Here is a 27,585-nt window from a genome sequence, read left to right as displayed (position 1 = left end):
GCATAGAACATTGAACAGCAAGGAACCTTCTACGTACAACTTGGCACGTAGAAAACAAGGAACCATCATACATAGTACATTGAACAGCAAGGAACCTTCTACGTACAACTTGGCACGTAGAAAACAAGGAACCATCATACATAGTACAGTTAACAACAAGGAACCTTGTACATACAACTTAGCACATACAACAGCAAGGAACCTTCATATATAGAACAGTGAACAGCAAGGAACCCTTCTATGTACAGCTTAGCACATAGTACAGCAAGGAACCTTCATGTATAGAACAGTGAACAGCAAGAACCCTTCTACATACAACTTAGCACATAGAACAACAAGGAACCTTCATTCATAGAACATTGCACAGCAAGGAACCTTCTACATACAACTAAGCACGTAGAAAACAAGGAACCATCATGCGTAGAACAGTGAACAGCAAGGCACCTTCTACATGCAACTTAGCACGTAGCACAGCAAGGAACCTTCATGCATAGAACAGTGAACAGCAGGGAACCCTTCTACATACAACTTAGCAGATACAACAGCAAGGAACCTTCATGCATAGAACAGTGAACAGCAGGGAACCCTTCTACATACAACCTAGCAGATAAAACAGCAAGGAACCTTCATGCATAGAACAGTGAACAATAAGGAACCTTTCATACGACTTAGCACATACAACAGCAAGGAACCTTCATGTATAGGACAGTGAACAGCAATGAACTCTTCTACATACAACTTAGCAGATACAACAGCAAGGAACCTTCATGCAGAGAACAGTGAACAGCAAATAACCTTTCTATACGACTTAGCACATACAACAGCAAGGAACCTTCATGTACAGAACAGTGAACAGCAATGAACTCTTCTACATACAACTTAGCACATACAACAGCAAGGAACATTCATGCATAGAACATTGAACAGCAAGGAACCTTTGTGCATAGAACATAGAACAACAAGGAACCTTCATGCATTGAACATTGAACAGCAAGAAACCTTCTACATGCAACTTAGCACGTAGAACAGCAAGGAACCTTCATGCATAGAACAGTGAACAGCAGGGAACCTTCTACATACAACTTAGCAGATACAACAGCAAGGAACCTTCATGCATAGAACAGTGAGCAGCAAGGGAACCCTTCTACATACAACTTAGCAGATACAACAGCAAGGAACCTTCACAGCAGGGGGGAACCCTTCTACATACAACTTAGCAGATACAACAGCAAGGAACCTTCATGCATAGAACATTGAACAGCAAGGGACCTTTATGCATACAACATAGAACAACAAGGAACCTTCACACATTGAACAGCAAGAAACCTTCTACATGCAACTTAGCACATAGAAAAGCAAGGAACCTTCATGCATAGCACAGTGAACCGCAGGGAACCCTTCTACATACAACTTAGCAGATACAACAGCAAGGAACCTTCATGCATAGAACAGTGAACAGCAGGGAAGCCTTCTACATACAATTTAGCAGATACAACAACAAGGAACCTTCATGCATAGAACAGTGAACAGCAAGGAACCCTTCTACATACAACTTAGCACATACAACAGCAAGGAACCTTCATGCATAGCACAGTGAACAGCAGGGAACCCTTCTACATACAACTTAGCACATACAACAGCAAGGAACCTTCATGTATAGAACGTAGAACAGCAAGGACCCTTCATACATAGCCCATAGAACCACAAGGACCGATCAGCCATAGCACATAGGAGCAAGGAACCTTCATGCATAGACCATTGCACAGCAAGGAACCATCATACATAGAACATTGAGCAGCAAGGAACCTTCATGCATAGAACAGCAATGAACCATTATGCATAGAACAAAGAACAGGAAGGAACTTTCATGTATAGAACATAGACAGCAAGGAACCTTCGTGCAAGGAACCATCATGCATAAAACATAGAACAGCAATGACCCATCATACATAGAACATAAAACAGCAATGAACCATCAAACATACAACAGCAAGGAACCATCACGCATAGAAGATAGTACAGCAAGGAACCATCAGACATAGTACAGCAAGGAACCTTCATGAATAGAACATAGTGAGCAAGGAACCATCATGCATAGAAGATAGTACAGCAAGGGACGTTCTACATACAACTTAGGACATAGACAGCAAGGGACCTTCATGCATAGAACATAAAACAGCAAGGAACCATCAGACATAGAACATAGACCAGCAAGGAACCTCTGAATTTCTGTAGTTCTTTAAAATTATTTCTTATCCTTTTTCAGTTGTTTTATCTCATCAAGTGTCTTGTCGTCACAATTTATTGTCCTTACACAACTTGTCCTTGTTTAAATGTGTCCTATTTATTTTGAAAAACCAAAACAGGAAGTCCAACCCTCGTATCGGCGACATCCTGCAGAAACTTGCACCCTTCATGAAAATGTACGGCGAGTACGTGAAGAACTTTGACCGAGCCATGGACCTGGTCAACACCTGGACTCAACGCTCGTCCCAGTTCAAGAGTGTCGTGCAGAACATACAGGTAAGTGTTCTTTGTGTCCAAAATTATTTTAAATCAGATAAAATGCTCATTTAATACGTTAGCATGCTAACAACGAAGCAGTTAGCATACTTACAAGATGGCACAAAATAAATACATCCTTGATGTTTAGGTTTATACCAACAAAATTAGCTAAGATGCTAATTTAAAATTTTAGCATGCTAACACCAAAGCAGTTAGCATACTTACAAGATGGCCCAAAATAAATACATCATTGATTTGTAGGTTTATACCAACAAAATGAGCTAAAATGCTAATTTAAATTTTAGCATGCTAAAACCAAAGCAGTTAGCATACTTACAAGATGGCACAAAATAAATACATCCTTGATTTTTAGGTTTATATCAACAAAATGTGCTAAAATGCTTATTTAAAACATTAGCATGCTAACAAAGAAGCAATTAGCATACTTACAAGATGGCACAAAATAAATACATCCTTGATGTTTAGGTTTATACCAACAACATGAGCTAAAATGCTAATTTAAAAACGTTAGCATGCTAACATAGAAGCAGTTAGCATACTTACAAGATGGCACAAAATAAATACATCCTTGATGTTTAGGTTTTTACCAACAGAATGAGCTAAAATGCTAATTTGAAATGTTAGCATGCTAACAAAGAAGCAGTTAGCATATTTACAAGATGACACAAAATAAATACATCCTTGATGTTTAGGTTTATATCAACAAAATTAGCTAAAATGCTAAATAAAAAAGTTAGCATGCTAACAAAGAAGCAGTTAGCATACTTACAAGATGGCACAAAATAAGTACATCCTTGATTTTTAGGTTTATACCAACAAAATGAGCTAAAATGATCATTTAAAATGTTAGTATGCTAACAAGGAAGCAGTTAGCATGCTTACAAGATGGCACAAAATAAATACATCCTTGATGTTTTGGTTTATTTCAACAATATGGGAAACGTTAGCAGACATCAAGAAGGCGCCAAATATTAAAATACATGATTTTTACATTTAAACGTAGCTACAAAATTAAAATGCTAGTAATTAGTAAATCAATGTTAGCATGCTAGAAAAGAAGCAATTAGCATACATACAAAATGGCACAAAGTACAAAAAAAAAAGATAAAATATGAATTTTAGGTTTATACCAAAAAAATTTGCTAAAGTACATGTATAAACATTAGCATGCTAACAAGGAAGCAGTTGATATACGATAAGATGACACAAAATAAAAACAATCTTAGATTTTTAGGTATATCCCAACAACATCGGAAAAGTTAGCATACATCAAGATGGCGCCAAGTATTACGATACATGATTTTTATGTTTAAACGCTGCTACAAAAATAGAATGCGAGTAATTAGTAAAAAAAAAAAAAAAAAAAAAAAAAAGTTAGCATCAGTTAGCATACTTACAAGATGGCACAAAGTACAAAAAAATATGGTAAACTATGATTTTTAGGTTTACACCAATACAATTAGCCAAAATGCATGTATAAACATTAGAACAAAGAAGCAGTTAGCAATTTACAAGACAACACAAAATAAGTGCAATCTCGATTTAACGGTTTATACCATCAACAATAACGAAAATATTAGCAAAAAAACATAGAAACAGTTACCATACTTTAAAGATGACGGCAAGTATCAAAATACATGATTTTTAGGTATTGGTGTTCAAAATTAGTTACAATGCTAGTAAGAACTGTTAACATGCTAACATAGGTTTAAACGTAGCTACATAATTCGCTGAAATTTTAGAATAATCTGTTTGCATACCAATGTTAGCATGCTAACCTGGGAAACGTTAGCATAGTTGCAAGATAGCGCCAAGTAAAAAAAATCCATGATTTTTAGGTTTAAACGTCGCTACAAAGTTAGCTGAAATGCTCGTATAAACTGTTGGCATACAATTGTTAGCATGCTAACATGGGGAATGTTAGCATGCTAACATAGGCTTAAACGTAGCTACATAATTCGCTGAAATTCTAGAATTAACTGTTGGCATGCTAACCTGGGAAAAGTTAGCATAGTTACAAGATGGCAGCAAGTTAAAAAATCCATGATTTTTAGGTTTAAACGTCGCTACAAAGTTAGCTGAAATGCTAGTATAAACTGTTAGCATAACACTGTTAGCATGCTAACATGGGGAATGTTAGCATGCTAACATAGGTTTAAACGTAGTTACATGATTATCTGAAATTCTAGAATAAACTGTTAGCATACAAATGTTAGCATGCTAACCTGGGAAAAGTTAGCATAGTTGCAAGATAGCGCCAAGTAAAGAAAAATCCATGATTTTTAGGTTTAAACGTCGCTACAAAGTTAGCTAAAATGCTAGTATAAACTGTTAGCACAACACTGTTAGCATGCTAACATGGTGAATGTTAGCATACTTCAAGATGGCACCAAGATTAAAAATACATGATGTTTGGATAAGCGGTAGGAGATGGATGGATGGATTTTTACATTTCAAACATATAAAATGGGCTACAATGCTAGTATAAACTGTTAGCATACTACTGTTAGCATGCTAACATGGGGAATGTTAGCATACTTCAAGATGGCACCAAGATTAAAAATACATGATTTTTACCTTTAAACATACAAAATGAGCTACCAGGCTAGTAGTATAAACTGTTAGCATACCAATGTTAGCATGCTAACATGAGGGGAAAAAATAGCATGTTTGCAAGATGGCGCCAAGATTAAAAATACGTTATTTTTACATTTAAACATAAAAAAAAGAGCTACAATGCTAGTATAAACTGTTACCATACCACTGTCAGGGCACGAGATTAAAAACACATGATTTTTACGTTTTAACATACAAAATGAGCTATCAGGCTAGTAGTATAAACTGTTAGCATACCAATGTTAGCATGCTAACATGAAAAAAATAAAAATAAAAAAGCATATTTGCAAGATGGCGCCAAGATTAAAATTACATGATTTTTTCATTTTAAAATAAAAAAAGAGCTGCAATGCTAGTATAAACTGTTAGCATACCACTGTTAGCATGCTAACATGGGGAATTTTAGCATACTTCCAGATGGCACCAAGATTAAAAATACATGATTTTTACCTTTAAGCATACAAAATGAGCTACCAGGCTAGTAGTATAAACTGTTAGCATACCAATGTTAGCATACCAATGTTAGCATGCTAACATGAAAAAAAATAAAAAAGCATATTTGCAAGATGGCGCCAAGATTAAAATTACATGATTTTTACATTTTAACATAAAAAAATTACCTACAATGCTAGTGTAAACTGTTAGCATACCAATGTTAGCATGCTAAAATGAAAATAAAAAAAGCATATTTGCAAGATGGCGCCAAGATTAAAATTACATAATTTTTACATTTTAACATAAAAAAATGAGCTACAATGCTAGTGTAAACTGCTAGCATGGTAAAAGTGTTTTTGTTCTTGAATGCAAACAGAAAGAGGACGTGTGTGGGAACCTGACCTTGCAGCACCACATGCTAGAACCGGTCCAGAGGATCCCGCGTTACGAACTCTTGCTCAAAGACTACCTGAAGAAGCTGCCTGACGACGCCCTCGACCGCAAAGACACCGAAAGTAAGAAGAACAACACGCTCTCCGGTTTTACTTTCAAACTTACACTTTCACTTTCATTTTCTCATGAAATCATGGAACAAAGTGCTGGAGGAGGATTTGGTCTGTGCAGGTTCTCCCTGCCTCTTAAAGGGGAACTGCACTTGTTTTGGAACATTGTCTTCATATGTAGTATCTGGTAACATTCATAATAACATGTCATATTTACATAATTTCATAAATTTAAGTATTGATTTCACAAGACGCATCACAACACTCACTTCCCCTTCAACAACAACAACACTACTAATCATGGCAGACTTGATGACAGCCTATTTCTCTCTACAAAGTTGTATTGTTTACATTTATATTATTCAACATAATACAAATGTAAACAACACAACTTGGTAACAATAACATTTGTGTCACGTTATTGTGTTACCAAGTTGTGCTGTTTACATTTGTATCACGTTGTTGTGTTACCAAGGTGTGTTGTTTACATTTGTATCATGTTGTTGTGTTACAAAGTTGTGTTGTTTACATGTGTATCATGTTGTTGTGGTACAAAGTTGTGTAGTTTACATTTGTATCTTTTTGTTGTGTTACCAAGTTGTGTTGTTTACATTAATGTCATGTTGTTCTGTTACCAAGTTGTGTTGTTTACATTTGTATCATGTTGTTGTGTTACCAAGTTGTGCTGTTTACATTTGTATCACGTTGTTGTGTTACCACGTTGTGTTGTTTACATTTGTATCATGTTGTTGTGTTACCAAGTTGTGTTGTTTACATGTGTATCATGTTGTTGTGGTACAAAGTTGTGTAGTTTACATTTGTATCATGTTGTTGTGTTACCAAGTTGTGTTGTTTACATTTGTATCATGTTGTTGTGTTACCAAGTTGTGTTGTTTACATTAGTATCATGTTGTTGTGTTTCCAAGTTGTGTTGTTTACATTTGTATCATGTTGATGTGTTACCAAGTTGTGTTGTTTACATTTGTATCATGTTGTTGTGTTACCAAGTTGTGTTGTTTACATTAGTGTCATGTTGTTCTGTTACCAATTTGTGTTGTTTACATTTGTATCACATTGTTGTGTTACGAAGTTGTGCTGTTTACATTTGTATCACGTTGTTGTGTTGTTTACATTTGTATCACGTTGTTGTGTTACCAAGTTGTGCTGTTTACATTTGTATCACGTTGTTGTGTTACCAAGTTGTGTTGTTTACATTTGTATCATGTTGTTGTGTTGTTTACATTTGTACCATGTTGATGTGTTACCAAGTTGTGCTGTTTACATTTGTGTCATGTTGTTGTGTTACCAAGCTGTGTTGTTTACATTTGTGTCATGTTGTTGTGTTACCAAGTTGTGTTGTTTACATTTGTATCATGTTGTTGTGTTACCAAGTAGTGTTGTTTACATTTGTAGCATGTTGTTGTGTTGTTTACATTTGTACCTTGTTGTTGTGTTACCAAGTTGTGCTGTTTACATTTGTATCATGCCGTTGTGTTACCAAGTTGTGTTGTTTACATTTGTGTCATGTTGTTGTCTTACCAGGTTTTGTTGTTTACATTTGTATCATGTTGTTGTGTTGTTTACATTTGTACCATATTGTTGTGTTACCAAGTTGTGTTGTTTACATTTGTGTCATGTTGTTGTGTTACCAAGTTGTGTTGTTTACATTAATGTCATGTTGTTGTGTTACCAAGTTGTGCTGTTTACATTTGTATCAGGTTGTTGTGTTACCGAGTTGTGTTGTTTACATGTGTATCATGTTGTTCTGTTACCAAGTTGTGTTGTTTACATCTGTATCACGTTGTTGTGTTACCAAGTGGTGTTGTTTACATTTGTATCATGTTGTTGTGTTACCAAGTTCTGTTGTATACATTTGTATCATGTTGTCGTGTTACCAAGTTGTGCTGTTTACATTTGTAACATGCTGTTGTGTTACCAAGTTGTTTTGTTTACATTTGTATCATGTTGTTGTGTTACCAAGTGGTGTTGTTTACATTTGTATCATGTTGTTGTGTTACCAAGTGGTGTTGTTTACATTTGTATCATGTTGTTGTGTTACCAAGTTCTGTTGTTTACATTTGTATCACGTTGTCGTGTTACCAAGTTGTGCTGTTTACATTTGTAACATGGTGTTGTGTTACCAAGTTGTTTTGTTTACATTTGTATCATGTTGTTGTGTTACCAAGTGGTGTTGTTTACATTTGTATCATGTTGTTGTGTTACCAAGTGGTGTTGTTTACATTTGTATCATGTTGTTGTGTTACCAAGTTCTGTTGTTTACATTTGTATCACGTTGTCGTGTTACCAAGTTGTGCTGTTTACATTTGTAACATGGTGTTGTGTTACCAAGTTCTGTTGTTTACATTTGTAACATGGTGTTGTGTTACCAAGTTGTTTTGTTTACATTTGTATCATGTTGTTGTGTTACCAAGTTCTGTTGTTTACATTTGTATCACGTTGTCGTGTTACCAAGTTGTGCTGTTTACATTTGTAACATGGTGTTGTGTTACCAAGTTGTTTTGTTTACATTTGTATCATGTTGTTGTGTTACCAAGTTGTTTTGTTTACATTTGTATCATGTTGTTGTGTTACCAAGTGGTGTTGTTTACATTTGTATCATGTTGTTGTGTTACCAAGTTCTGTTGTTTACATTTGTATCACGTTGTCGTGTTACCAAGTTGTGCTGTTTACATTTGTAACATGGTGTTGTGTTACCAAGTTGTTTTGTTTACATTTGTATCATGTTGTTGTGTTACCAAGTTGTTTTGTTTACATTTGTATCATGTTGTTGTGTTACCAAGTGGTGTTGTTTACATTTGTATCATGTTGTTGTGTTACCAAGTTCTGTTGTTTACATTTGTATCACGTTGTCGTGTTACCAAGTTGTGCTGTTTACATTTGTAACATGGTGTTGTGTTACCAAGTTGTTTTGTTTACATTTGTATCATGTTGTTGTGTTACCAAGTTGTGTGGTTTACATTTGTATCAGGTTGTTGTGTTACCAAGTTGTGTAGCATGTTGGCTGATGTGTCATCACAACAATATTTAATATTTGTATTTCTTTCTTTCCCCCACAGAAGCGTTGGAGTTAATTTCTACAGCAGCAAATCATTCCAATGCAGCCATCAAGAAGATGGTGAGACTTCTCATCTCATTTTCTCATCTGGCATCATACCATATATGATACCATATGATACCATTTGATATGATATATGATACTATATGATTTATGATACCATGCGATCTATGATACGATATGATATATGATACAATATGATACATGATACCATATGATATACAATACAATATGATAAATGATACCATATAATATATGATACTATATGACATATATGATACAATATGATAGATGATGATATATGATACCATATGATATATGATCTTATATGATTTATGATACCATATGATATATGATACAATATAATACGATATGATATATGATACCATATGATATATGATACAATATGATATTATATATGAAATGATATGATATATGATACAATATGATGTATAAGATATGATACCATGTGATACATCATACAATATGATACATGATACGATATGATATATGATATCATATGATATATGATACAATATGATGTATAAGATATGATACCATGTGATATATGATACAATATGATACATAATACCATATAATACATAATACAATGATATATGATACCATATGATATATGATACCGATACAATATGATAAATGATACCATATTATGTATGATAATATATGACATATATGATACAATATGATAGATGATGATATATGATACCATATGATATATGACCGCATATGATATATGATACAATATGATACATAATAGCATATAATACATAATACAATGATATATGATACAATATGATATATGATACCATATGATATACGATAAAATATGATAAATGATACCATATTATATATGATAATATATGACATATATGATACAATATGATAGATGATGATATATGATGCCATATGATGTATGCTCGTATATGATATATGATACAATATGATATGATATGATAAGATATATGAAATGATATGATACAATTTGATAGATGATGATATATGATACCATATGATATATGATCGTATATGATACAATATGATACATGATATGATATGATATATATGAAATAATATGATACAATATGATGTATGATAAGATATGATACCATGTGATATATACAATATGATACATTATACCATATAATACTTGATACAATGATATATGATACAATATGATATATAATACCATATGATATATGATACCATATGGCATATGATACGATATGATGTATGAAACGATATGATATATGATACCATATGATAAAAGATTTTATATATGATATGATGTATGATACAATATGATATATGATACATGATACCATGTGATATATGATTTTATATGATATATGATACAATATGATACATTATACGGTATTATTTATGATATGATACAATATGATATGATTATGATACATGATACCTTGTGATATATGATACAATATGATACATGATACAATATGATATATAATACAATAAGATATATGATACGATATGATACATGATACCATTTGATATATGATACATGACACAATATGTTATGATACCTGATACCATGTGATACATGATACCATACAATACATATGATACATGATACCATATGCTATATGATACCATATGATACATGATACAATATGATATATGATACAATATGTTACATGATACAATATGATACATGATACAATGATATATGATACAATAGGATATATGATACGTTATGATATGACTTGATGTATATGACACGATAGGATATGTGATACAATATGATATATGATACGAATAATGCTGATATAAATGTTTATAATGTATGATATCATATGATAACATACAATTTGATTATAATTCGATGCGATGCTAAAACGATATGCTATGTCACAATGCTGATATAATGTGATGTGATATGATACGAATGCGATACAGATATGATATATGAGTGAAGGAAGAAGTGTTATGAGTTATTTCAGACAGGAAGTTGTGGTTTTCAGTAACTCGCATCTTCGTCATCACTTTCCTGTATCTGACTCGTATTTTGAATTTCCTCCAAAAGTGGTCACATGATCAATGAAGAAATATAATACAGTGGAACCTCCATTTACAAACCTAATAGGTTCTTAGACAGGGTGTGTCAATGGAAAAGTTTGAGTAGGGAAGCAAATTACTCCAATGTAAACATGAATAATTGGTTCCGGCCTGGACAAAAATCCTTATTTTAGGGAAGGTTTGCACACTTTGAAGACAAAATAAAGTACTACAAGTAATGTACATCAAACATAACAAGGAGGTGAAGGATCTCCTTTCTATCTATTACAAAACACAACAACAACGGCAATCTGAACTGTTCTGTGTATGCTGCTCTGCCAACACACACAGAAGTCATTTTGGTGTCCTCACAAATGATCAGAAATCATAAACATTTTTAACTTTAACAACCTTATTGCTACTAGTGAATGAATTAACGAATGAGTGAACGGATGAAAGAGTGAATGAATTAAAGAGTGAATTAATGAATGAGTGAATTAATAAATGAATGAGAGAATTAATAAATGAAAGCGTGAATGAATGAATACATTGATAAATGAATGAGTGGATGGATGAAAGAGTGAGTGAATTAATAAATGAATGAGATAATGAATAAATGACAGAGTGAATTAATAAATGCATTGATAAATGAATGAGTGAATGAATGAGAGAGTGAGTGAATAAATGAAAGAATAATGAAGGTGAAATAATAAATGAGTGAGTGAATGAATAAATGGGTGAAAGAATAATTGAGTGAATGAATGAATGAATGAATGAATGAGAGAATGAATAAATGAAAGTGAAAGAATGAATACATTGATAAATGAATGAGTGAATGGATAAGAGTGAGTGAATGAAATGACTGACTTGATAAATGAATGAGTGGATGGATGAAAGAGTGAGTGAATTAATAAATGAGGGAATGAATAAATTACAGAGTGAATGAATAAATACATTGATAAATGAATGAGTGAATGAATGAGAGAGTGAGTGAATAAATGAAATAATGAAGGTATAAATGGGTGAAAGAATAAATGAACGAGTGAATGAATAAAGGGGTGAAAGAATAAATGAGTGAATAAATGAATGAATTAGAGAATGAATAAATGAAAGTGGAAGAATGAATACATTGATAAATGAATGAGTGAATGGATGAAAGGGTGGGTGAATGAAATGAGTGAATTGATAAATGAATGAGTGGATGGATGAAAGAGTGAGTGAATTAATAAATGAATGAGAGAATTAATAAATGACAGAGTGAATTAATAAATACATTGATGAATGAATGAGTGAATCAATGATAGAGTGAGTGAATAAATGAAATAATAATGAAGGTACACATGGGTGAAAGAATAAATGAATGAGTGAGTGAATGAATAAATGGGTGAGATAATAAATGAATGGATGAGAGCATGAATAAATGAAAGTGAAAGAATGAATACATTGATAAATGGATGAAAGAGTGAGTGAATAAATGAAATGATAATGAATGAGTGAATAAATAAATGGGTGAAAGAATACATGAGTGAGTGAATGGATAAATCAATGAGTGTGTGAATGAATGGATGAATGCACGAATGAGTGAGTGAGTGAATGGATGAATGAGTGACTGAATGAATAAATAATGAATGCGTGAATGACTAAATGGGTGAATGAGTGAGTGAATGAATGAATGCGTGAATGAATGTTGGTACACAGAGACATAGTTCGCACAAGTTGGCTCCATGTAAAAGTTCCTAAATGGAAAGGTTGTCAGTTGGTACATGGAGGTTGCACTGTATCTGCTGTGAGCAAGTGGCGCCCTCCGGTGGTGACATGAGGTGTTGTGGGGCGCAGGAGAAGATGCACAAGCTGCTGGAGGTGTACGAGCGTCTGGGAGGCGAGGAGGACATCGTCAATCCAGCCAACGAGCTCATCAAGGAAGGTCACATCAAGAAGATGTCGGCCAAGAACGGAACAGCACAAGACAGATACCTCTACTTGGTGACTTGGACATCTTTTATCCATAATGATATGATTTCCTACTTGGTGACTTGGACATCTTTTATCCATAATAAGATGATTTCTGACACTAATGTCTGCGTTTGCTGTCAGTTCAACAACATGCTGCTCTACTGTGTGCCTAAACTGCGACTGATGGGCCAGAAGTTCAGCGTCAGGGAGAGGATTGACATCGCTGGCATGGAGGTCTTCTTCTTTCTTCTCTCTTCTCAAACCCACTTGACTTATTCACCCATGCAAATTATTACTAATATCATTTTTTCTCCGCTTGGATCTCAGGTGCAGGAGAACGTGAAGCAGAATCTTCCTCACACCTTTGCAATTATTGGCAAGCAGCGTTCACTGGAACTTCAAGCCAGGTCAGCTTTTACTTTCACTCCAGGACTTCATCAAAAGTCTAAAATCTTTTCAACTGAAGAACTTCAAATGTCTCAAATTAGATTTACATTTTTTTAAATAGATTTTTCTTTTTGAAATTTGTGTATCTGGAAGATGCATACAAAATACAATGGAATAAATCTGTATATATATATATGTTTATTTATATATATATATATATATATATATATATATATATATATATATATATATATATATATATATATATATATATAAATAAACATATATATATATATATATATATATATATATATATATATATATAAATAAACATATATATATATATATATATATATATATATATATATATATGTGTGTGTATACATATATATATATGTATATATACAGTATGTATAGATAGATAGTACTTTATTGTATGTATGTATGTATGTATGTAATGTATGTATGTATGTATATACATACATACATATGTATAGATAGATAGTACTTTATTGTATGTATGTATGTAATGTATGTATGTATGTATATACATACATATGTATAGATAGATAGTACTTTATTGTATGTATGTATGTATGTATGTATGTATATACATACATATGTATAGATAGTACTTTATTGTATGTATGTAATGTATGTATGTATGTAATGTATGTATGTATGTATATACATACATACATATGTATAGATAGATAGTACTTTATTGTATGTATGTATGTATGTACTGTATGTATGTAATGTATGTATGTATGTATATACATACATACATATGTATAGATAGATAGTACTTTATTGTATGTATGTATGTATGTATGTATGTATGTAATGTATGTATGTATGTATATACATACATATGTATAGATAGATAGTACTTTATTGTATGTATGTATGTATGTATGTATGTATATACATACATACATATGTATAGATAGTACTTTATTGTATGTATGTATGTACTGTATGTATGTATGTATGTATGTATGTATATACATACATATGCATAGATAGTACTTTATTGTATGTATGTATGTATGTATATACATACATATGTATAGATAGATAGTACTTTATTGTATGTAATGTATGTATGTATGTATGTACGTACATCTATATGTATGTATATATATGTATATATATGTGCACATATATATATACTGTATGTGCATATATATAGATGTGCATATATATATATGTTTATATATACATACATACATATATATCCATCTCTCTCTCTCGCTATATATATATATATGTATGTATATATATATTCTCTCTCTCTCTCTCTATATATATATATATATATATATATATATATATATATATATATATATATATATATTTATATATATATGTGTATACATATATATATATGTATATATATATATAGTATGTATAGATAGATAGTACTTTATTGTATGTTATGTATGTATGTATAATGTATGTATGTATGTACGTACATCTATATGTATGTATATGTGCACATATATATATACTGTATGTGCATGTATATAGATGTGCATATATATATATATATATATGTTTATATATACATACATATATATCTATCCATCTCTCTCTCTCGCTATATATATACATATGTATATATTTATTCTCTCTCTCTCTCTCTCTCTCTATAAATATATATATATATATATATATATATGTATGTGTATACATATATATATATATATGTATATATATAGTATGTATAGATAGATATTACTTTATTGTATGTAATGTATGTATGTATATACATACATATGTATAGATAGTACTTTATTGTATGTATGTACTGTATGTATGTAATGTATGTATGTATGTATGTATATACATACATACATATGTATAGATAGATAGTACTTTATTGTATGTTTGTATGTATGTATGTATGTAATGTATGTATGTATATACATACATATGTATAGATAGATAGTACTTTATTGTATGTATGTATGTACTGTATGTATGTATATACATACATATGTATAGATAGATAGTACTTTATTGTATGTATGTATGTACTGTATGTATGTATATACATACATATGTATAGATAGATAGTACTTTATTGTATGTATGTATGTATGTATGTAGTGTATGTATGTATGTATGTATATACATACATATGAATAGATAGTACTTTATTGTATGTATGTATGTATGTATGTATGTATGTATGTATGTACTGTATGTATGTAATGTATGTATGTATATACATACAGTACATGCATATGTATAGATAGATAGTACTTTATTGTATGTATGTATGTATGTATGTATGTATGTATGTAATGTATGTATGTATATACATACATATGTATAGATAGATAGTACTTTATTGTATGTATGTAATGTATGTATATACATACATATATATAGATAGTACTTTATTGTATGTATGTATGTACTGTATGTATGTATATACATACATATGTATAGATAGATAGTACTTTATTGTATGTATGTATGTACTGTATGTATGTATATACATACATATGTATAGATAGATAGTACTTTATTGTATGTATGTATGTATGTAGTGTATGTATGTATATTCATACATATGAATAGATAGTACTTTATTGTATGTATGTATGTATGTATGTATGTATGTATGTACTGTATGTATGTAATGTATGTATGTATATACATACAGTACATACATATGTATAGATAGATAGTACTTTATTGTATGTTTGTATGTATGTATGTATGTAATGTATGTATGTATATACATACATATGTATAGATAGATAGTACTTTATTGTATGTATGTAATGTATGTATGTATGTATATACATACATATATATAGATAGTACTTTATTGTATGTATGTATGTACTGTATGTATGTATATACATACATATGTATAGATAGATAGTACTTTATTGTATGTATGTATGTACTGTATGTATGTATATACATACATATGTATAGATAGATAGTACTTTATTGTATGTATGTATGTATGTATGTAGTGTATGTATGTATGTATGTATATACATACATATGAATAGATAGTACTTTATTGTATGTATGTATGTATGTATGTATGTATGTATGTATGTACTGTATGTATGTAATGTATGTATGTATATACATACAGTACATGCATATGTATAGATAGATAGTACTTTATTGTATGTATGTAATGTATGTATATATGTAATGTATGTATGTATATACATACATATGTATAGATAGATAGTACTTTATTGTATGTATGTATGTAATGTATGTATGTATGTAGTGTATGTATGTATGTATGTAGTGTATGCATGTATGTATGTATATACATACATATGTATAGATAGATAGTACTTTATTGTATGTATGTATGTATGTATGTATGTATGTATGTATGTATATACATACATATGTATAGATAGTACTTTATTGTATGTATGTATGTATGTACTGTATGTATGTATATACATGCATATGTATAGATATATAGTACTTTATTGTATGTATGTATGTAATGTATGTATGTATGTATGTAATGTATGTATATACATACATATGTATAGATAGATAGTACTTTATTGTATGTATGTATTCATATAATGTATGTATGTATGTATGTATGTATGTACGTACATCTATATGTATGTATATATATGTGCACATATATATATATATATATATATATATATATATATATATATATATATAATGTATGTATATACATACATATGTATAGATAGATAGTACTTTATTGTATGTATGTATTCATATAATGTATGTATGTATGTATGTACGTACGTACGTACATCTATATGTATGTATATATATGTGCACATATATATATATATATATATATATATATATATATATACTGTATGTGCATATATATAGATGTGCATATATATATGTGTTTATATATACATACATATATATCTATCCATCTCTCTCTCGCTATATATATATATGTATATATATATTCTCTCTCTCTCTCTATATATATATATATATGTGTATACATATGTATATATATGTATATATAGATAGTACTTTATTGTATGTATGTATGTACTGTATGTATGTATATACATACATATGTATAGATAGATAGTACTTTATTGTATGTATGTATGTATGTATGTATGTATATACATACATATGTATAGATAGTATGTATGTATGTACTGTATGTATGTATGTATATACATACATACAGTACATACATATGTATAGATAGTACTTTATTGTATGTATGTATGTATGTAATGTATGTATATATGTAATGTATGTATGTATATACATACATATGTATAGATAGATAGTACTTTATTGTATGTATGTATGTATGTATGTAGTGTATGTATGTATGTATATACATACATATGTATAGATAGATAGTACTTTATTGTATGTATGTATGTATGTATGTATATACATACATATATATAGATAGTACTTTATTGTATGTATGTATGTACTGTATGTATGTAGATACATACATATGTATAGATAGATAGTACTTTATTGTATGTAATGTATGTATGTATGTATATACATACATATGTATAGATAGATAGTACTTTATTGTATGTATGTATGTATGTATGTATGTATAATGTCTGTGTGTATGTACATACATCTATATGTATGTATATGTGCACATATATATATACTGTATGTGCATATATATATATGTGCATATATATATTTGTTTATATATACATACATATATATCTATCCATCTCTCTCTCTCTATATATAAATATATATATGTATATATATATATTCTCTCTCTCTCTCTCTCTCTCTCTCTCTCTGTATATATATATATATATATATATATATATATATGTCTTAATAAGGTTATCCAAAAAATAGTGCTCGATACCGTAGTAGAGCGCAATATATGTATGTGTGGGGAAAAAAATCACAAGACTACTTCATCTCTACAGGCCTGTTTCATGAGGGGTTCCCTCAATCATCAGGAGATTTTAATGGAAGCATTCACATACCATGGTTTGTATAGGGCACAGAGTGGGTAGGTACAGGCTGGCGTGGTGATTGGCTCAGGTGTTACCTAGGAGGTTTTCGTCTGTGGCGGCATGCTGATACAATTTCGCTGCGCTTGTTGAGGGATGACAGGTCTGGGCGGTATATAATAAACAGTTTCTCTTTCAAGCATAGGTTGCATCTTTTATTACCACTATTGTAAGGTGTGCTGGATGCAAGAATTTGCCATGTTATTGAATATTCAACATTATTGTCTTTGAGGTCCCAAATGTGTTTGCTGAGAAGCCTTGTGATTGTTCCATCTGGTTTTAAACTCTCCCTCATATGTAGGATTAACTAAGGGAGAGTTTAAAACCAGATGGAACAATCACAAGGCTTCTTTCAGGAACCAAAACCTGCGGAATACCACAGAACTCAGCAAACACATTTGGGACCTCAAAGACAATAATGTTGAATATTCAATAACATGGCAAATTCTTGCATCCAGCACACCTTACAATAGTGGTAATAAAAGATGCAACCTATGCTTGAAAGAGAAACTGTTTATTATATACCGTCCAGACCTGTCATCCCTCAACAAGCGCAGCGAAATTGTATCAGCATGCCGCCACAGACGGAAACACCTCCTAGGTAACACATGAGCCAATCACCACGCCCCTACGCCAGCCTGTACCTACCCACTCTGTGTCCTATATAAACCATGGTATGTGAATGCTTCCATTAAAATCTCCTGATGATTGAGGGAACCCCTCATGAAACAGGCCTGTAGAGATGAAGTAGTCTTGTGATTTTTTCCCCACACATACATATATATATATATATATATATATATATATATATATAAGTATGTGCATATATATATATGTATATATATATATATGCACATACATTATGTATATATGTATATATATGCATAAAGTATATAGTGTTTATTGGGGGTGTATTCTATAATTTTTAATACGTCATTTGTTTTTAATAATGAAACATTTTAAAGCGAATCTTGATATGATTCAATGTACGAGATGAAGAAGAATAACTTGAAGTTTTGTTTTGACTGATAGGACAGCTGAGGAGAAAGAAGAGTGGATTCAGGTGAGATGTTTGGAATGTGACCTATGAGCAGGATGTTTATATCAAAACAAAACACCATGATGGTGGCCGACGTTACGTAACGTCTCTGTGGGGGACAGAAAAGTGTTTGCTAACGACTTCCTCTAATTGATTGTCTCCTAACGACCGACTGTAACCTCACTTTGAGCTCGTTGGGCCAGAGAAAATATGATTAGAAGTTTGACTGGCTTGATGAGGACGAGGAGGATGTCTCATTGAAAGGAGACAAAGGAGAAAGCTGAAGGCGGAAATAAAGTGAAAGTGAATGTAACAAACTAGTGAATCTAGAAGAGGTCACCAAGATGTCAGAAAGATGCAAACTACTGTACAAGTACAATAATATTAATAATTACAATAATAAAGTCAACAAGATATCAGGTCCTGGTGCAGGTCTGGACCGTGATCCGGATCAGCCCCAAAATGAAATCAGTTGTTCTCTCATCCCAGTTCTCACATTTCTGTGCATAAATGTTGGTTATTTTAATAAACAGTCTCCTGCAACAGCAATCAATAATAATAATAATAATAATACAGTAATGTACAGATAAAACAAAAAATTAAAACAACAAAAAATTGTTAGCTTTTTAATAATCAAATGGTTGATTATTATTTACATCTCATATACACATACAGTACATATACTGTATATAAGTACATACATATACACATACAGTACTTATACTGTATATAAGTATATACATATACACATACAGTACATATACTGTATATAAGTACATACATATACACATACAGTACAAATAATAATATATTTTATTTGTAAAAGCACTTTACATTGAGCAAACAACCTCAAAGTGCTACAGTGTATTAAAAAAATAAAAAGATAATAAAAAAAATAAAAACTAGAACAGCTAGAATAGAATAGCTAGAACTAGTACGCATATATCTAAAAAAAAAAAAAAAGCTTTTTTAAAAAGTAGGGTTTTTAAGCCTTTTTTAAAAGCATCCACAGTCTGTGGTGCCCTCAGGTGGTCAGGGAGAGCGTTCCACAGACTGGGAGCTTTTTCCTCGGTGGTTGGAGGAGGTTAGCCTGTCTGGAGCGGAGGTGTCGTGTGGAGAAGTTGGGGGTGAGCAATTCTTTGAGGTAGAGGGGGGCATTTCCATGGAGGCACAGGTGGGTTAGTAGGGAGACTTTGTATTCAAGCCTGAGTGGAACAGGAAGCCATAGTGTATAAATACATACATGTACACATACTGTAAATAAGTACATACTGTACATATATAAAGACAAAGTCAAGGTAAAATACATAAATAACAAACATAATAAACATCTTGTGATTGTTACAAAACCTAATTCTTGTTTACTATTTATTGTAATTCATGTTGTTGTTTCTCTTTTTGAACTCAACTATGGTTGGACATTTGTTGAACCAATAACTAACTAACTAACTAACTAACTAACATCAACATTATATAAGCCCCTGGCAGAGGGAATAGTAAACATTGTAATATTTACATCTCTGACTGCGTCCAAACTCAGCGTGATTATTACTGTAACAGCAGAATGGTCGATACAGAAGTGATGTTGGCTCTTCTCAGAAGTGATCTTCATCAGCATCCTCATCATCAATAATCCTCATCTGCTTGCATGTGTGCAGGTGATCGGGGCCACCATGGAGCGCCACAAACAGAACAGCGAGACCTTCAATAAAGCCTTCAATAACTCCTTCTCACGGGAGGATGATCACGCTCCTGAATCACCAGTAAGTTGCTCTATACCGGGAACAATCAGGAGAAGAATCAGCGTAGATTTATCAGTCTGCTAGACATGGAACGATCAGGAGAAGAATTAGGGTAGATTTATTAGTCTGGTAATCATGGAACAATCAGGAGAAAAATTAGGGTAGATTTATCAGTCTGGTAGCTACGGATCAATCAGGAGAAGAATCAGTGTAGATTTATCAGTCTGGTATCCATGGAACAATCAGAATAATCAATGTAGATTTATGAGTCTGGTATCCATGGAACCATCAGGAGAATCGGTGTAAATTTGTCAGTCTGATATCCATGGAACAATCAGAAGAATAAGTGTAGATTTATCAGTCTGGTATCCATGGGACAGTCAGGAGAAGTACCATCGTAGCTGTATCAGCCTGGCATCCATGGAACAATCAGGAGAAAAATCAGCGTAGATGTATCAGTCTGGTATCTTTGGAACAATCAGGAGAAGAATCAGTGTAGATGTATCAGTCTGGTTTCCATGGAACAATTAGGAGAAGAATCAGCATAGATTTATCAGTCTGGTATCCGTGGAACAATCAGCGTAGATTTATCAGTCTGATGTCTGTGGAACAATCATATGAGTCTGGTATCCATGGAACAATCAGGAAAAACAATGTAGATTTTTCAGTTTGGTATCCATGGAACAATCAGGAGAATCAATGTAGATGTATCAGTCTGGTATTCCTGGAACAATCAGGAGAAGAATCAGCGTAGATTTGTCAGTCTGGTGTCCATGTATCAATCAGGAGAAGAATCAGTGTAGATTTGTCAGTCTGGTATCCATGGAACAATCAGAATAATCAATGTAGATTTATGAGTCTGGTATCCATGAAACAATCAGGAAAATCGGTGTAGATTTGTCAGTCTGATATCCATGGAACAATTAGGAGAAGAATCAGTGTAGATGTATCAGTCTGGTATTCATGGGACAATCAGAAGAAGTACCATCGTAGCTGTATCAGTCTGGCATCAATGGAACAATCAGGATAAAAATCAGCGTAGATGTATCAGTCTGGTATCCTTGGAATAATCGGGAGAAGAATCAGTGTAGTTGTATCAGTCTGGTTTCCATGGAACAATTAGGAGAAGAATCAGTGTAGATTTATCAGTCTGGTATCCGTGGAACAATCAGGTGAAGAATCAGCGGCGATGCATCAGTCTGGTATCAGTGGAACAATCAGGAGAAGAATCAGCGTAGATTTATCAGTCTGGTGTCTGTGGAACAATCATATGAGTCTGGTATCCATGGAACAATCAGGAAAAACAATGTAGATTTTTCAGTTTGGTATTCATGGAACAATCAGGAGAATCAATGTAGATTGATCAGTCTGGTATTCATGGAACAATCAGGAGAAGAATCAGCGTAGATTTGCCAGTCTGGTGTCTGTGGAACAATCATATGAGTCTGGTATCCATGGAACAATCAGGAAAAACAATATAGATTTATGAGTCTGGTATCCATGGAACAATCAGAATAATCAATGTAGATTTATGAGTCTGGTATCCATGGAACAATCAGGAGAATCGGTGTAGATTTGTCAGTCTGATATCCATGGAACAATCAGTAGAAGAATCAGTGTAGATTTATCAGTTTGGTATCCTTGGAATAATCGGGAGAAGAATCAGTGTTGATGTATCAGTCTGGTTTCCATGGAACAATTAGGAGAAGAATCAGCGTAGATTTATCAGTCTGGTATCCGTGGAACAATCAGGAGAAGAATCAGCGGTGATGCATCAGTCTGGTATCCGTGGAACAATCAGGAGAAGAATCAGCGTAGATTTATCAGTCTGGTGTCTGTGGAACAATCATATGAGTCTGGTATCCATGGAACAATCAGGAAAAACAATATAGATTTATGAGTCTGGTATCCATGGAACAATCAGGAGAATCAATGTAGATGTATCAGTCTGGTATTTATGGAACAATCAGGAGAAGAATCAGCGTAGATTTGTCAGTCTGGTATCCATGGATCAATCAGGAGAATCAGTGTAGATTTGTCAGTCTGGTAGCCGTAGAACAATCAGGAGAAGTATCAGCGTTGATGTATCAGTCTGGTATCCATGGAACAATCAGGAGAAGAATCAGCGTAGATTTATCAGTCTGGTATCTGTGGAACAATCGTATGAAGCGGTTATCCATGGAACAATCAGGAGAATCAGTGTAGATTTATGAGTCTGGTATCAGATGTATCAGTCTGGTATCCATGGAACAATCAGGAGAATCAATGTAGATTCATCAGTCTGGTATACGTGGAAGAACTAGCGTAGATGTGTCTGTTTGGTATCCGTGGAACAATCAGGAGAATCAATGTCTGGTATACGTGGAAAAATCAGCGTAGATGCATGAGTCTGGTATCTGTGGAACAATCAGGAGAAGAATCAGCGTAGACGTATCAGCCTGGTCTTTGTCTGCTTGAACCCTTGTTATGAGCACTGATGAGGTCCCTCCCAGAAGTTGTAGTCCAGCGTGGTCTCACAGGAGAAGAAGTGTGTTGTTCTGCTGCCACCTGGTGGCAGACCCGTGTCACTGCAGCTTGTTGTTCTTGCCCCCTCAGTGTGCCTGGTCCAACACGTCCATGGACTCAGACGGCGAACGCCTGCATGAAAGGGTAAATTTGAGAAAAAGCGCTCATGCCTGATGGACTTTTGTGTTGAGATGATGGACTTGTGGTGTGCAGAAGAGTTCCAGGAAGAAGGAGAAAGAGAAACAAACGTGCAAAGGCTGCAGCGAGAACTTCAACTTCACCAAGCGCAAACATCACTGCAAGTCGTGCGGAGGAGTGAGCAGGCCTTCCACTTCCTGTCACGTGACTGTCCAACATGTCTTCTCAACACGTGCTGTCCCTCTGCAGGCCATCTGCGCCAAGTGCTCCAAAACCTTGGACAACAAGACCAGCCGACTGTGTCCCGAGTGTTTCCAGGCCAGCCTGGGTCTGGACCTCCTGGCTGTGGGCGGAGAGCAGAAGAAGAAAGCAGCGCCTGAGGTCACACAAATGATTCAATTACAACATTTATCACCATTTTTATATATTTCATATTTTCAAATATTTATATATTTAATTGACTATATATTCAATACTTTTATATATATTTCTATATTTAACTGACTATATATCTAATACTTATGTATATATTTTTTTATATTCAACTGATAATATATTTCATATTTTTATATATATACATTTCTATATTTAACTGACTATATATCTAATACTTTTATATATATATTTTTTTTTTATTCAACTGACTATATATTTCATATTCATATATATATTTATATATATATATATATATATATATATATATATATATATATATATATACACACACATTTCTATATTTAACTGACTATGTATTTAATACTTTAATATATTTCTATATTTAACTGATTATATATATATATATATATATGTATATATATATATATATATACAGTATATAATATGTGTATATATATATATATATATATATATATATATATATATACACACATATATATATATATATATACACATATATATATATTTGTATACTTAACTGACTATATATTTCATATTTTTATATTTATATATTTACCTGATTCTTGTATACATTTCTATATTTAACTGACTATATATTTCATATTTTTATATTTAACTGACTATGTATTTAATACTTTTTTATATATATTTCTGTATTTAACTGATTATATATTTAATATTTGTATGTATATATTTTATTTTTAACTGACTATGTATTTCATAATTGTTATATTTAACTGATTATATATTTGAGATTTTTATATATGTTTCTATATTTAACTGATCAAATATTTAATACTTGTATATATATACTTATTTTTTTAACTGATTATATGTTTGGTATTTGTATATATATTTCTATATTTAACTGATTATATATTTGAGATTGTTATATATATATTTCTGTATTTAAATTATTTTTATATATATTTAACTGACTATATATTTAATATTTTCATATATTTCTATATTTAACTGATAATATATTTAATACTTTTATATATATTTTTCTTTTTAACTGACTATATATTTGATATTTGTATATATATTTATAAATTTAACTGATTATATATTTAATGTTTTTATATATCCCTATATTTAACTGATTATATATTTAATGTTTTTATATATTCCTATATTTAACTGATTATATATTTGAGATTTGTATATATATTTCTGTATTTAAATGATTTTTATATATATTTAACTGATTATATATTTAATGTTTTTATATATATATATATATATATATATATATATATATATATTTCTATATTTAACTGACTATATATTTAATATTTTCATATATTTCTATATTTAACTGATAAAATATTTAATACTTGTATATATATATATATATATATATATATATATATATATATATATATATATATATATCTTTTTTTTAATTTTTTTAACTGATTGTATATTTGGTATTTGTATAAATATTTCTAAATGTAACTGATTATATATTTAATGTTTGTATATATTCCTATATTTAACTGATTATATATTTGAGATTTTTATGTATAGTTCTGTATTGAAATGATTTTTATATATATTTAACTGACTATATATTTAATGTTTTTATATATATTTCTATATTTAACTGACTATATATTTAATATTTTCATATATTTCTATGTTTAACTGATAATATATTTAATACTTTTATTTTTTTTTAATTATTAAACTTAGTATATATTTAATATTTTTATAAATTTCTATATTTAACTGATTATATATGTAATATTTGTATATATATTTCTATATTTAACTGACTATATATTTAATATTTCTATATATTTCTATATTTAACTGATTATATGTTTGATATTTTAATGTATTTCTATGTTTAACTGACTATATATTTAATATTTTTATATATTTAACTGATCATATATTTAATATTTGTATATATATTTCTATGTTCAACTGATTATTTAATATTTGTATATATATTTCTATATTTACCTGACTGTATATTTCATATTTTTGTATATATTTAACTGACTATATACTTGATGTGTTTATACATATTTCTATATTTAACTGACTATATATTGAATATTTTTATACATTTCTATATTTAACTGACTATATATTTAATATTTGTATATATTTCTATATTTAACTGACTATATATTGAATATTTTTATACATTTCTATATTTAACTGACTATATATTTAATATTTGTATATATTTCTATATTTAACTGACTATATATTGAATATTTTTATACATTTCTATATTTAACTGACTATATATTTAATATTTGTATATATTTCTATATTTAACTGACTATATATTTAATATTTGTATATATTTCTATATTTAACTGACTATATATTTAATATTTGTATATATTTCTATATTTAACTGACTATATATTTAATATTTGTATATATTTCTACATTTAACTGACTATATATTGAATATTTGTATATATTTCTGTATTTAACTGATTATATTTTTGATATTTACATATATTTCTATATTTAACTGACTATATATTTGATATTTATTTCTATATTTAACCGACTGTCTGTGTAATATTTCCAGAGACAACTTTCACTGACGGGGGACAACTGCTTGCTGTGCGCTCACATGCACGTGCAGGAGAAAGGAAAGACTTGGACTAAGATGTGGGCGGCGGTCACGAAGGCGGAGCCTCTTGTGTTGTACCTGCAGAGTAGTGGACAGGTGTGACATAACACGCACGCACAAGTTTGAATTGCAAGACTAAAATCTCAATCCCGCTGCTATTAATAAGTGGACATTTGAAAAGTTCACCCATTTATCATTGCAACTAATAAAATAACATAATCATTGCAATTACTAAAATAACAGAATTATTGCAATTATTAAAATAACATAATCATTGTAATTATTGAAATAACATTATCATTGCAATTACTAAAATAACATAATTATTGCAATTATTAAAATAACATGATTATTGCAAATATACTGGTTATGACGTTAATAACAAATATAATACTTAAACAAAAAATGTTCGCAGCACAAAAATGAAACGACTTTTTGGTGATTTTAACAAGGTTGGGGATGGTGATGAAAATGTACATGTTAATTATACGTTAATAACCTAAACATTAAAACTATAATAGTTGGACAAAAAAATATTTTGCAGCACAAACGCAGGGAACACTTTTGGGGAGATTTCCA

The 27,585-nt window shown here is 31.0% G+C and overlaps 1 protein-coding gene across 1 annotated transcript in view; it reads left to right on the top strand.

The window, feature by feature from the left end:
* fgd (faciogenital dysplasia) overlaps positions 1 to 27,585 on the top strand; it is a 148,733-nt gene that overhangs the window by 119,923 nt on the left and 1,225 nt on the right. The window contains exons 7-18 of the mRNA XM_061923500.2: positions 2,367 to 2,523; positions 5,954 to 6,092; positions 9,158 to 9,216; positions 13,030 to 13,176; positions 13,288 to 13,380; positions 13,474 to 13,553; positions 19,590 to 19,620; positions 21,255 to 21,359; positions 23,934 to 23,987; positions 24,057 to 24,158; positions 24,231 to 24,362; positions 26,962 to 27,102. Of these exons, the coding sequence (XP_061779484.2) occupies positions 2,367 to 2,523; positions 5,954 to 6,092; positions 9,158 to 9,216; positions 13,030 to 13,176; positions 13,288 to 13,380; positions 13,474 to 13,553; positions 19,590 to 19,620; positions 21,255 to 21,359; positions 23,934 to 23,987; positions 24,057 to 24,158; positions 24,231 to 24,362; positions 26,962 to 27,102 (1,240 nt within the window). The remainder of the gene's footprint in view (positions 1 to 2,366; positions 2,524 to 5,953; positions 6,093 to 9,157; positions 9,217 to 13,029; positions 13,177 to 13,287; positions 13,381 to 13,473; positions 13,554 to 19,589; positions 19,621 to 21,254; positions 21,360 to 23,933; positions 23,988 to 24,056; positions 24,159 to 24,230; positions 24,363 to 26,961; positions 27,103 to 27,585) is intronic.

This window comes from Nerophis lumbriciformis, linkage group LG01 (assembly GCF_033978685.3).
Source record: "Nerophis lumbriciformis linkage group LG01, RoL_Nlum_v2.1, whole genome shotgun sequence".
Classification (NCBI taxonomy): domain Eukaryota; kingdom Metazoa; phylum Chordata; class Actinopteri; order Syngnathiformes; family Syngnathidae; genus Nerophis; species Nerophis lumbriciformis.
Note: the sequence above shows the minus strand (reverse complement) of the source record. Positions and strands in the feature narration are given on the sequence as shown.